Source organism: Mesoplodon bidens (genome assembly GCF_964165515.1).
Source record: "Mesoplodon bidens genome assembly, chromosome: 11".
NCBI classification, from domain to species: domain Eukaryota; kingdom Metazoa; phylum Chordata; class Mammalia; order Artiodactyla; family Ziphiidae; genus Mesoplodon; species Mesoplodon bidens.
In genome coordinates, this window is record NC_138167.1 from 89,515,812 (window position 1) to 89,528,815 (window position 13,004).

General features: G+C 37.2%; 2 protein-coding genes across 7 annotated transcripts in view; one reads left to right on the forward strand and one right to left on the reverse strand.

Moving 5' to 3' along the window:
- The window catches only part of TMTC3 (transmembrane O-mannosyltransferase targeting cadherins 3), a 63,501-nt gene extending 61,300 nt beyond the window's left edge, over nucleotides 1–2,201 (reverse strand). For 3 of the 4 annotated variants that reach the window (XM_081249911.1, XM_081249908.1, XM_081249907.1), the window contains exon 1: nucleotides 2,026–2,201. The gene's annotated coding sequence lies outside the window, so the exon portion shown is untranslated. Of the gene's footprint in view, nucleotides 1–916; nucleotides 1,020–2,025 lie in introns of all 4 variants that reach the window. The other variant, XM_081249909.1, reaches the window with a different exon arrangement.
- Nucleotides 2,202–2,446: 245 nt separating this feature from the next.
- The window catches only part of CEP290 (centrosomal protein 290), a gene marked incomplete at its 3' end in the record, with an annotated part of 91,415 nt that continues 80,857 nt past the window's right edge, over nucleotides 2,447–13,004 (forward strand). The window contains exons 1-9 of one of the 3 annotated variants that reach the window (XM_081248282.1): nucleotides 2,447–2,612; nucleotides 3,150–3,279; nucleotides 3,431–3,508; nucleotides 4,703–4,772; nucleotides 5,130–5,176; nucleotides 6,892–7,035; nucleotides 11,201–11,254; nucleotides 12,006–12,158; nucleotides 12,553–12,735. In XM_081248282.1, coding sequence (XP_081104408.1) covers nucleotides 3,178–3,279; nucleotides 3,431–3,508; nucleotides 4,703–4,772; nucleotides 5,130–5,176; nucleotides 6,892–7,035; nucleotides 11,201–11,254; nucleotides 12,006–12,158; nucleotides 12,553–12,735 — 831 coding nt within the window. In that variant the 5' untranslated portion in view covers nucleotides 2,447–2,612; nucleotides 3,150–3,177. Of the gene's footprint in view, nucleotides 2,613–2,814; nucleotides 2,879–3,149; nucleotides 3,280–3,430; nucleotides 3,509–4,702; nucleotides 4,773–5,129; nucleotides 5,177–6,891; nucleotides 7,036–11,200; nucleotides 11,255–12,005; nucleotides 12,159–12,552; nucleotides 12,736–13,004 lie in introns of those variants that run through there. The other 2 variants (XM_081248283.1, XM_081248284.1) reach the window with 2 other exon arrangements.

Sequence of the window (13,004 nt, forward strand, 5' to 3'; positions counted from 1 at the left end):
GGGAAAGAATAGTCTCTTTAATAAATAGTGTTGGGAAAACTGGAGAACCACATGCAAAAGAATAAACTGAACCCCTATTTTATACCACTCACAAAAATCAACTCAAAGTGGATTAAAGAATTGAACGTAAGACCTAAAACCATAAACCTCTTGGTAGAAAACAAGGGGGTAAGCTCCCTGACACTGGTCTTGGCAATGATTTTTTGGATTTGAAACCAAAAGCAAAGGCAACAAAAGCAAAAATAAATAAGTGGGCCTATGTCAAACTAAAAAGCTTCTGCACAAAAAAGGAAACCAACAAAATGAAGAGGCAACCTATGGAATGAGGGGAAATATTTGCAAAAATATATATATGAAAACAGGTTAATATCCAAAATATATAAAGAACTCTTACAACTGAATAGCAAAAAAAAAAAAAATCTGATTAAAAAAAGGGCACAGGAACTTCTTCCCAAGAAGACACGTAATGGCTGACAGGTATATGAAAAGGTGCTCACCATCACTAATCATCAGTGAAATGCAAATCAAAATTACAATGAGATTATCAATTACTTTACACCTGCTAAGAATGGCCATCATCAAAAAGAGATAACAAGCATTGGCAGCAAAGATGTGGAGAAAAGGGAACATTTGTACACTGTTGGTGGGAACATAAATTGATGCAGCCGTCACAGAAAACAGTACGGGGTTCCTCAAAAAATTAAAAACAGAACTACCATACTAACCAGCAATTCCACTTCTGGGTATATATCCGAAGGAAACAAAATCACTGTTTTGAAGTGATATTCATTCAGCATTATTTACAATAGCCAACCCATACAAACAACCTAAGTATAAATCGATGGATGAAGGGATAAAGAAGATGTAGTATATACACACAATGGAGTATTATTCAGCCACAAAAAAGAAATCTTACCATTTGTAACACCATGACAACACGGATGGACCACGAGGGCATTACGCTAAGTGAAATGCCAGACAGAGGACAAATACTGGGTGATCTCGTTTATATGTGGGTCCTAAAAAAACCGAATTCATAGAAACAAACAGATCCGTCAACAGGTACAAACTTTCATTTAAAAGGTATATAATTTCTGGGGATATAATGTACAGCATGGTTTAAAAAAACGTTAATGAACAGTGTTTGACATATCATCTTTCAGTAAAGGACTAGACAAAATTATAATTCCTACAAATCTTTTGAATGTCTTTAAATGTATCTCACAAAATCAGTATATCTGTTTTTATTTTCTACTGAGCTATTTCTACTGAACGGTTTGGAAAGAAACCTATTGTTTTCAAAAGTAAACTTCAATATCAATTATAGGGAATAAATGAAAGAAAGTGCTATAAATATATATAAACAAACAAACAAACAAACAAATAAATAAGGCACTGCTCCAAAGAGTTGAAAATGTCATTTGGTTTTCAAGTCTACATCTTCTTAAGAAAGTTTTCCTAGTGGTGTATCATACTCCAGCACGGCTGAAAGCAGCCAGATGAGCAAAACTTGCACAGATAAGAGCTGTAAACACCTGAGAAGGCGTTTTCACAGGAAGGCACTCTCTGTCACCAAGCAAGTGACATTAATAGGGCTGGTGAGTACTGAGGCCCCTTCTCTCTCCACCCCCCGCAGTGGCCTGGGCAAGTTATAACCTCTCCTCTCTAGAACCTTCCCTCTACACCTACTAGCTCCTCAACCTTCAAGTCCTTCAATCCGCGAAGGTAATAGCGCTACAGGTAAGGCGACCAGGGTCAGAGGATGCGGTGTCCCCAATTCCTCACTCGCCCCCAAACCATGATCGCGGCCCCCAGTCCACTATACAGACAGATTCTGATACAGAAGAAGGCTAAAACTTTTTCTTCTTACAGAGGGCACCACTCGGAGCGTCGCCGGCAAACGCCCAAGGAGAGGGCGGGGTCTTCCCACCTCTTCAGACTCCGGCCCCAACGTTAAGAGCTTCATTAAGCCGGGATCGCTACCCTCAACTCCTCCCCCACCGCTGACCGACAGCCCGACCTCACCTGGGAGCGGTTCCACCAGGGAATGGCTTAGAGAAACCTCGGGAAGAGCGGTCCGGCGAGAGACGCCACCGAAGGCACAGTCATGGTCCGCCTCGCTCAGCCGACCAGTGCAGACACGCCTCGGCCGCCGCGCCTCCCGCCTCGAAGCGGTTCCCCCGCACCCCGGTACCGTCACAGCCTCCCGCACTGCACGCCGGGAGCGGCCTATCTCCACTTCTCAGACTTCAGCGTGCAGGACGCCCCGGCCTCCAAGCAGAACTGCACTCTGGGATTTGAAGTCCTCATCCCAGGCCTTCTCCCCGCCCTTAACACAGAGTCCAGGGACCCCGCTGCGGAATCTAAACGTAAAGCATCGCCCACGGTCGTGAAATGTAGGCGACGCTTGCATCCGGGCTCTTGTTCCGGCCTCGGCTAGGTGGGAAATGCGTCGCTTAGCAGCCGCCGCCGTTACTACTTGCTAGAGATCCGTTGGCGGTATCCAGTGTCTGATTGGAACCGCGCTGGCGAGCTGTCACGCGTGGCGGCGGGGCTCGTCTGGGTGGGTGCGGTAGCTGAGGGGCCGCCGCTGGATGCCAGGCTTGCTTTAGGTGGGTGGATCCTGGAGAGCGCGGACAGAGAGTTCTTCCCGCAAAGGTTCTTTAAGCCTAACGGCCCAAATAAACAACAGCCCCTTAGCCTTTGATTTGCAGTCCATCTGCCTTCCCCTCGTTTCAGCCCTGGTTTCTCCGGCCCAACTGCACTCATTTCAATCGTTTACTTTCTCGCTCCCCCCCCCCCCCCCCGCTTAATCCTAGCTCCTGTCTCTCAGAATCAGGGGTCAATTTCAGCCTTCCAAGCATCGCGCGCTTTGGTGGTAAGGGGGCGTGGAGGAAGGGGGCACAGAATCTTAGTTCTAGCTTAGATTAGTTTAACCATAGAAGCCGTCATAATTTAGCCGATAAAATATCTGATGATTTGTCGCAACTGTTGTAATTTTGATCAAGGCTATTTTACCCACATATCTGTTATACAATTAAGGAGCCACACCTCTTGGCTAACATCGTGGAGAGTTGTAATGGCGTAATCTGTAAAAACAGTAATGCTGTTTACCTTGAAAATGCTAATACCCACTTGTATTGTTACAGAAAGTAAAGCACAGTGAAAGAATTCAAGATGCCACCTAATATAAACTGGAAAGAAATAAGAAAAGTTGACCCAGATGAGTTGCCTCGTCAAGAAGAATTGGCAAATAATTTATTGATTTCCTTATCTAAGGTACTTAATTGATAAATAATGCATAGATATATACATACAACTATCATAGTCTAAGTTGTCCCTGAAATCACTGAATGGTACAACTGGAAAATTTCTTGTATTTTGCTTAAGTGTTATAAAATATGAAATATTTGCTTTTGTCTTTACTTAGGTGGAAGTAAATGAGCTAAAAAGTGAAAGTCAAGAAAATATGATACACCTTTTCAGAATTACTCAGTCTCTAATGAAGGTTTGTGTACAGTAGGTTTTAATAATAACTTTGACTATTAGAGAAAGTGTAAGAATCTCTTCTTAATTTAATCTCTGTGAAAGTACTTTGTAAAATCTAAATGACCACTAAAAAATGAGATATCTTCAAACGTCAACTGAGAATTTTAGGTGAAAAACATTGCTAGTTTCTGCTCTAAAGTTCCTAACAGAGTGTGTAGGGGAAACAGAATGGTTATGTTTAAAAAAGCATAGGGAGGTCCTCTGTTAATTATGTTACAGCTTGTTACAGTAGCTGACTACTGTTGGGATTTGTTAGGAGGGGAAGAAATTTAGGTGTGAGAAGACTTTATAAAGGTCAAAGACTGATGAGTAGTTTTAGGTAAGTGGAGGGTAGTGGTAAAGTGTTAAGGAGATTCTAGAGCTGGAGGTTACTATAAATAAAAACTGGGAATAGAAAGTATGCATGTTCTTTACATTTAAGGAGACAAGTGCAGAAAGTTTATAATAGCAGGTTGTAGAGGAAACAATGTTGGGTATAGTTTAGAATAGGCTGTCTAGGGCCTTTCAAGATGTATTTTATGATATCAGCAATTAGGAGCCATTAAAGTTTTTTTTTTTTTTTTGCGGTACGCGGGCCTCTCACTGTTGTGGCCTCTCCCGTTGCGGAGCACAGGCTCCGGATGTGCAGGCTCAGCGGCCATGGCTCACGGGCCCAGCCGCTCCGCGGCATGTGGGATCTTCCCGGACCGGGGCAGGAACCCGTGTACCCTGCATCGGCAGGCAGACTCTCAACCACTGCGCCACCAGGGAAGCCCTGAGGTTTTTGATCTATAATTGGTAGATACAAAAATATGCCTTAAGAGGGTTAAAATTATGAAGGAAGTTAGACAAAATTATGGACTAGAATAATGAAAATCAGAATAGAATAAAAGAGGTAGTTGAAAACATTACAAAGAGAAAAGTTGCAATACTAGATGTAAGACTTGAGGGAAAAGAGGAATCAAAGATGTTTCAAACTCTTAGGAATCTAGAAATTATAGCCTTAAGGAAATCATCTATTCATTCAACAAATGTTTGCTGAATGTCTCCTTGTGCCAGGCATTGCAGGCAGTAAGTACTGGGATAGCAAATACAAAACAAAATTCTTATTTTCAGTGCTTACATTCTAGTGTAAAGGCATACTGAAATAACTTTTTTTATTCTTAACATTTAGATGAAAGCTCAAGAAGTAGACCTAGCTTTGGAAGAAGTTGAAAAAGCTGGAGAAGAACAAGCAAAATTTGGTAAATGCCTTGGGGAAACGATTATTATGGTGTTAAATAGTGGATTTCATTTATTCACTAAGCAGTGAAGAATTAGCTTTAATATATTGGGTTGACTAAAAAGTAAGATCTTATGGACAAATCCAAGCAAACTTTCTGGCCAACCCAATATTTTATAAAATGTGTATACTCATTTTATTTTGAAAGATTTTTCTAGAGCTCCTATTTCATGGATCAGGTACAAAATAGTTATTTTCTTATGTTACCTTATCATTACAACCATGATGGAATCTTTAAAAATTAATTTTATTGAAAATTATTGAAAAGTTTGTTTTGAGATAAATCTGACCAGTTGAAATATTTATCTTTTTTTAATAGAAAATCAATTAAAAACTAAAGTAATGAAACTGGAAAATGAACTGGAGGTATGTTCTTTTGTATTCCTTAGGGTGTAATCATTGCAAATATTATTTTCAATTATTATTTAAAAATTTTTAAATTATAATTAGCTGGAAAAATCACTGGAATGATATTGTGTTTATAATTGTTTGTTCAGTATATATCTTACATGCCTATTTATGTATCTTAAATTCTGCAAAGGATTGCACATCCAATTGTGAACAAAATAAAAACATTGAATAACCTCATGGAGCTTGTAGGACAGAGAAATATACAGAGAGATTACTATAACTGAGGTGGAATGAGGCATGTTGGAATTTGAGGAACAGTGACAGAACGGTATAGGAGAAGAGGTAGCTTTTGAGAAAGCCAAGAGCCAAAATGTGAATGTATTGTTAAGGAAGTGAATACCTTGAGATTACTGAGATTGGGAAAGAATGTGATACAAATGGATTAGCCTTTATAAGGAGGAAGGACCTTTTTCCTTGGTAAAAGGGAGGAAGGAAGAATGGATATGAACAGAAACTTTAGATGTTTGTAGGTTTAGTGCCTGGAATTTGAGAGGATGGAGAGGTCATCTGCTAAAAATACGAGTGAAAGATGTGTGGTCAAATTTTAAAGAAGTCAGATAAAACCAGAAATATAGTGGAGAATGAACTGGAGATTTCAGGATCTGGAGTCAGATAGTTTGCATTCAAACACGTTTTTAGCGTGTTAACTCTGTGAATTTAGATGGTTTATTTTCTATTCCCTGTCGTATATCCAGCTTCTAGGGAAATACCAGTCATTCTCAATAAATACTTGTTAAGTGAATTGTGAAGTAAGGCCGATTCTGTGTTAGTGTTTAGCGAGGCAACTACTATAGAATAGAAGGATAGGACAGTTGGAGATGTTGGTAAGAAAGTGCTTTTTGAAGGAGGTTAAGAGTAAGAAAAGTTTAGTTAAGGTAGAAGAGTAACAGAACTGTATGCTAGGGAGATGAATGTGAGACAGATTAGATGACTAAAGGATTTTTGATGTTTTTGACTATGACCCAAAGTAACAGGAAAATGAAGCAAAATGTATTTAGTCTGCTGCAAAATTTTAAAGATAATCTAATTTTGGGTGTTCAATATAGTAGCACTAGCTACATGTGGCCATTAGCATTTAAATTAATCACAGTTAAAGTTAAGAATTCATTTCTTTAGTTGCACTAGCCACATTTCAAGTGCTCAGTAGACACATGTAGATAGTGGCTACTGTATTGGGCAGTGCAGAGAACATTTCCTTTATCCTAGAAAGTCCTTCTAGAGAACACTGGTCTAAATAGTCAGTGGTATGAGGGAAAGGGCAGGTTAAGAGCACCATGGCTCAGTGGCTAGGGTGGAGGCTCTGCTGATTTGTAGCCTGATTTCAGAGCTCTGATACTCAGGGGAAGCCTAGATAGTTCATCTCAAAGATCGTTGTATGCCTTTGCACTTTACCCTGGTGTCTGTGGCTCAGCGGCTATAACAGAGCCTGAGTGATTGACTGTTAATTCTTCATACTCTGGATGGCTCAGGAAAAGCTTAAGGGGTTGTCAGCCTGTGAACTAAAGCTTAAATATGCTTAATAAAAAAAATTGTTTTTAAACAACATGATTTTAAGCATCTCGTGCTGATTATGATAAAATTTAAAGTCAAGATAATTATTTTTGTTGTTGATTCATTTGAATCTCCAGATATAATGGAATTAATTTATACTTTTGGTTTATTACTTTAAGATGGCACAGCACTCTGCAGGTGGACGTGATACTCGCTTTTTACGTGATGAAATTTGCCAACTTGAAAAGCAGTTGGAACAAAAAGATAGAGAATTGGAAGACATGGAAAAAGAGTTAGAGAAAGAAAAGAAAGTTAATGAGCAAGTAAGGCACAGTTTTTCAATGACTCTTAACTGTGCAAGTTACCAAAAGACACCACCTGTTTATGCTTTTTATAATTATTACTGACAGTTTCAATTTTTATGTTTTATGTTATTTGTGGGAATTGATGTATGCTTATTGCTAAGGTTTTATATAACAGTTCATTTTGTCATCATGTCTTTAAAATATAATGGATCAGGTACATCTAGTGAATGAATATGACCTAGAGATTAATTCTTTATACATGGAGGTACCTTTTTCTCCGGATGTTAGAATTCTTCACATAAAGTTGATGATTTGATCTGGAATATTGGTATGAAGAAATTAATAGGCATTCAGAAACAATTGATTTGGGCTTCCCTGGTGGCACAATGGTTAAGAATCCGCCTGCCAATGCAGGGGACACAGGTTCGAGCCCTGGTCCGGGAAGATCCCACATGTTGCAGAGCAACTAAGCCCATGCACTATGACTATTGAGCCTGCGCTCTAGAGCGTGTGAGCCACAACTACTGAGTCTGCTTGCTACAACTGTTGAAGCCCGCGCGCCTAGAGCCCGTGCTCCACAACAAGAGAAGCCACCACAATGAGAAGACCGTGCACCGCAATGAAGAGTAGCCCCCACTCACTGCAACTAGAGAAAGCCCATGCACAGCAACGAAGACCCAATGCAGCCAAAAATAAATACATAAAACTAAAAAAAATTTTTTATTTTCTTATTTTTCATAATATATTTTGGGGAAAAAGATATTTACTTGTATTTATATTAGTAGTAGACTTGGAAATTAATCTTTTAGTGATATATTCAATAATAAGTTTTTTATTTTCAGGTGTGCCTCGCTTTATGTAATACATAGGTTCTTAAAAAGTGTTAATCTCACCATTTTGTAAATCAATTCATATTTTAAACCATGACATGTCATCTTTTATACAAGCATAGTTTATTATTACCTCTTATGTTATACTTGTTATTTATAAAATAATTAATGCAATGTTCACTTAAATTTAGTTTGAGGAAAAAATTATTTTTTTGCTGATAAGTTTGTATTTCCTGTCAGAAAATAGTATGCTTTCTTTTTTTGCCTCAGCTGTCAGTGAACTTAGTACAAAATCTGGTGCCTACATGTATTAACTATCCCATCCCTGGTGCCCAGAAGCTTTTTCTACCTTTGTGTCCTTTATAAGGTCAATATTGTATCACATCCTGATAATCTTATTTTGTCCATTGTTCTCTTGGAAATAGATGGTTATAAATTTTAAGTAAACGACATTAATTATGAGGTAACATTGCTATTTAAAAAGAATTCATCATAGACTGATTTGTAAGGAAAAGCATCCCCATTCTTGATATATCTATTTTATTATATAGTTTGGAAGTCATGTAAAAGTGAGCCATCTGTACAGTTTTTGCAGTGGAAAAAGTATGGATTGATGCCACCTGAAGGTTAGGAATAAGCTCTTAGAGGATTATTTATTTAGTTGACTCAGTGAAACATAACAGATCTATAGATTTCTTAATCATGAAGGGTCCAACCTATGCTATACAGTAATAGAATTGCTTAGGGAGGTGGCCATGTATGTGTTTTTCTGGGCTATTATTCTTTTGTCTAGCCCATATATTAGTCAACTTCTCACCATTGATACCACACACTGTTAGCTGATCAGAACCACCATGTCCATTCATATCTTAGACTACTATCTTCATTCATAGGCACACACACAGACAACTTGAATATATGGCTTATGCACCTTTCCAGCTGCTAGATTTCTTGAAGTAGAATATGGATATGAGTTGCTTTAGCAATTTCTTCTTTGCCCTTAACCAGTCATTCAGTTTTACTGAGTACTTATAGTATGCCAGAGACTGTGCTAAATACTGAGGATACAGTGGGCAACACTATTCTGCTTCTCAACGATATGCACTGTCAATAACAAAGGTAACATAAGATAATATGACAGTCTGGGGATACATAAGGATATAAGAATACTCTGGAGTACTCTGGAGAGGTATACCTGAGTCACTCTTGAGGTTCAAGAAGTGATCTGTAAACTGAGACCTGAAATAAGAGTTAGCCTGGAAGAGGGAATGGGATGTAGGTGGTGGTTAAGGAAAAGGCATTCTGGGTAGAAGATACAGTGTTTACTAAGACCTAGAGGTAAGAGATAGCATGGTGTATTCAGGGAACTACAGTTATTCATTCTGGCTGGAATATAGGTAAAAATAGCTAGTGTAGAGTCCTTACTATGTTCCAGATACTTTATATGCATTAATTCATTGTTCCTTATTTGATACTTATATGAGAGAGGTGACGTTTCCCCCAGGCTACAGATGAAGAAACAGACCCAGAAAGGGTAGGTAATTGCCCATGGTTACGCAACTAATAAATGATAAAGCCAGGATTTGATCCAGATTTACTCAAATTCTGTGCTCTTATCTGCTGTGCTACCCTACCTTTCCAGCTTTAACATTTATGATCCTCTAGAGAGATAAGCAAAGGCCAGTACCTGAGTAATTTGGTCCTTTTTCCAAAAAGGAGCCAATGAAGGATTTTGAACTCAGGGATATCATGATCAGATCTGTACTTTGCAAGTTTACTTTCCTTTGTGGAGGGTGGATTGAAGGGGGCCAAGACTAGTAAGGAGACATTTGTGTTAAGTCAGTGTGACGATGGACTCATTAGTGACTGAGGGGAACTAGGGACATAGACATGTTTGAGGGATGTAGATGTAATTGGATATGATGAGTGATTGGTTGTTGGTGAAGAGGGAGGAATGGGTAGTCCACCTAATTTTCTGGGTTGGGCCACTGGATAGGTAGATAGCACCTATCACTTAGAAGTGACAAGGGGAGTTTAGAAGGTTTGTGATTATTATTTGTTTTGTACATGTTGAGTTTGAGGTCCTTGTGGGCATATTCAAAAAGGATATCTGGATAAGAAACTCGAGAGATACTGGGTAGATGATAAGAATTTGTGGGTCATCAGCGTAGATACTGAAGCAATAGAAGTGATTGTAAGGCAGATGTCTAGGTATAGAAATGTCTAACGCAAGAGGAAGTGGTGCTTCAAGGAATAGGCCAAGAAAGGACAAATATCAAGAGTATGGTGTTTCAAAACCAAGGGAAGGGAGCATCAGTAGTATTAAATGCTTTAGCCTTAAGTTCCTGACATGTCTCTTGTTAAAATTTTCCAATTCAAAACAGGATGGGACTGTTTCTTAACTCCCAGATGATAATAATAATAATGGTAAAATTCTAAGATTCGTATAGCACATTGCATGTTATTATGAACTTTCTTTAAACTTCTTTTTTTGAAAACGTTCTTATCTTCATAAAGATTGTAAGAAAAACAGTAAACACACACTCTTCATATAGGTTCACGTGTTAACACTGTGCCACATGTGCTTTATCTTTGTACACACAGACTTATTCTCCTCCCCTCCCCTCCCCTCCTTTCTTTTTTGCTGAGACATCAGAGTTAATTGCAGATATCATGATACTTCATACTTAAATATTGCAAATATCATGATATTTCATTCTTAAATATTTCAGTGTGTTTCCACTGAAAGGAAGTCGTTATATTTCCTTTATAACTATATAAGTAGTTATATTTTCCAATATAACTACTTATATAATTAGCATACTCAGGAATGTAATATCAATTCAGTACTGTTATCTAATATGTAGTCCATAATCAGATTTCCTCTGTTGGCCCAATAATGTCCTTTCAGTCTCCCCACCCAATATCCAAGCATCCATGCTTCTTTTTAATCATTATGTTCTACTGCTTTGTATTTCTAAGTAACTTAATGCTCACTGAGAGCAAAGAGTATTCTAGCTCTGGTAATAGAACTGCAAAATGATGAAGATCTTGGTTGGAAGACTACTCATTATTAGGTTTTACGCTGGGGGAAGAGGGTAATGTTCTGTTTTCTGAATCCTTTGGTTAGAGGTTTTTGTTTTTTGTTTTATAATCTTTTAAACTCAACCTGCTTCATCCTTCCTAATCCTTAGTTAGTTAGTTTTCAAAATTTTGGCGTATTATTCACGTCTTGGGTCGACATGAAGTCCTCGGTAGTTAAACATTCTCTGTGTTATTGGAAAGGAACTGAAAACCTGGCATTACATAGAACTACTGCTGAATTTTATCTTATTTGTGTTTTGCTGTCTTAGTTGGCTCTTCGAAATGAGGAGGCAGAAAATGAAAACAGCAAATTAAGGAGAGAGGTTAGTAAAAAATTTTAGTAGTTGTGGTGGTTCAACAAAGATACTTATTAAAAAAGTATTCATAAATTAATTCTGTAACCAGAACTGGAATTGTCTAAGTAATTGATGTTTTCGAACCGTGTTTTATGATATGACTTTGTCTTAGGGAAAAAGAAAATAAGTTGAAAGGTGAGGCCGTTAAGTACTACATTCATCTCTTAGGTCTATGTGGGTAAATCTTGCTTTGTTTTTTAAGCTGTTCTTTGCTAGTTTGCTAACTGAATATATGACTGGATTTCTGCCTTATTTCCTCTTACTTTATCTGGCATTTTTTAAAAACTTTTGTTTCTCATTAAATCTTACAAATTCTGATTATTATTTGGTTCTTCTGGGCCAAATAATGTTTGTACATTGTTTATCCTGATACTGCTTATCTTTTTAACATAATCAAAATGTTTTTTTTGTTTTGGCTGGTAATTAATATTCTTGCTTTCTTTGATTATCCAAAATAATATCTCATTCTCCTAAAAAATTTTTTTGTTTACTTTAATTTCTAATTATTATATTTAATTATATATTGCTTTTCTCATTTCTAATTACCTTTTTCCTGTCCTCTTCTGGAGAACAAACGTCTAAAGAAAAAGGTGAGGCTTTAAGGGTGGTGAAACCTTGGAATTTTAAAGATGTGTTTTGAGATCACTATTCAGAGGGTGAAATTTTGTTTCTTTGGATAGTTTTTTTTAATAGAATACTGTGTTTGATCTGCCTTCAGAATGAACAGCTTCGTCAGGATATTATTGACTATCAAAAACAAATAGATTCGCAAAAAGAAACACTTTTATCAAGAAGAGGAGAAGACAGTGACTACCGATCACAATTGTCTAAAAAAAACTATGAACTTGTCCAATATCTAGATGAAATTCAGGTAAAATGGATAGAAGTCATTTCAAAGCAATGATCTTTATAAACCTTTAATTTCATTATAATATAAAACTAGTATTTAGCCCTACATTTCAATATATTTAGTATAAATCTGCAACTATGTATTTGTAAAACATGAAATAAATTGCATCTTTGAAGTTGCAAATCTTGCAAATTCATTCTTGTTATATTCCTATCTTGAGCACTGTTTAAGAACTAAGATACTTACTTACACTTTTCTTGATATTTAATTTGGTTTAATTGACCAATAGCAATTGATACTAAATATCTATGAAGAATTCTGTTTTCTCCAGCAGACACTTATGACTCCATTTAGTATTAATTTAAATTTTAGTTTCTTAAATTGTTTTTAACTGTAGCATCTTTACCTTTCTTAGACTTTAACAGAAGCTAATGAGAAACTTGAACTTCAGAATCAAGAAATGAGAAAAAATCTAGAAGAGTCTGTACAGGAAATGGAGAAGATGACTGATGAATACAATAGGATGAAAGCTATTGTGCATCAGACAGATAATATAATGGACCAGTTAAAAAAAGAAAATGCTCATTACCAGCTTCAAGTAAGAATTCCTGTTTGACTTATTTGGGCAAACTTCATATTCCCTCATTACTATTTATTTGAAACTAGAAAGTACTTTTAACTTTCTAGGGTATGAATTTTTGTCTTATGCTCTAGTATGTCATCTTATACTGTAATATGTTGCCATGGTAATATATTTGTCTCTATGTGTTTCTCTAGTCCCCTTACGTATACCTTGTATTTCCTGCCATGTAGAGTATATGGGTGATACCTGAATGAATATGTAGATAACAATCCTGCAAATTTTCT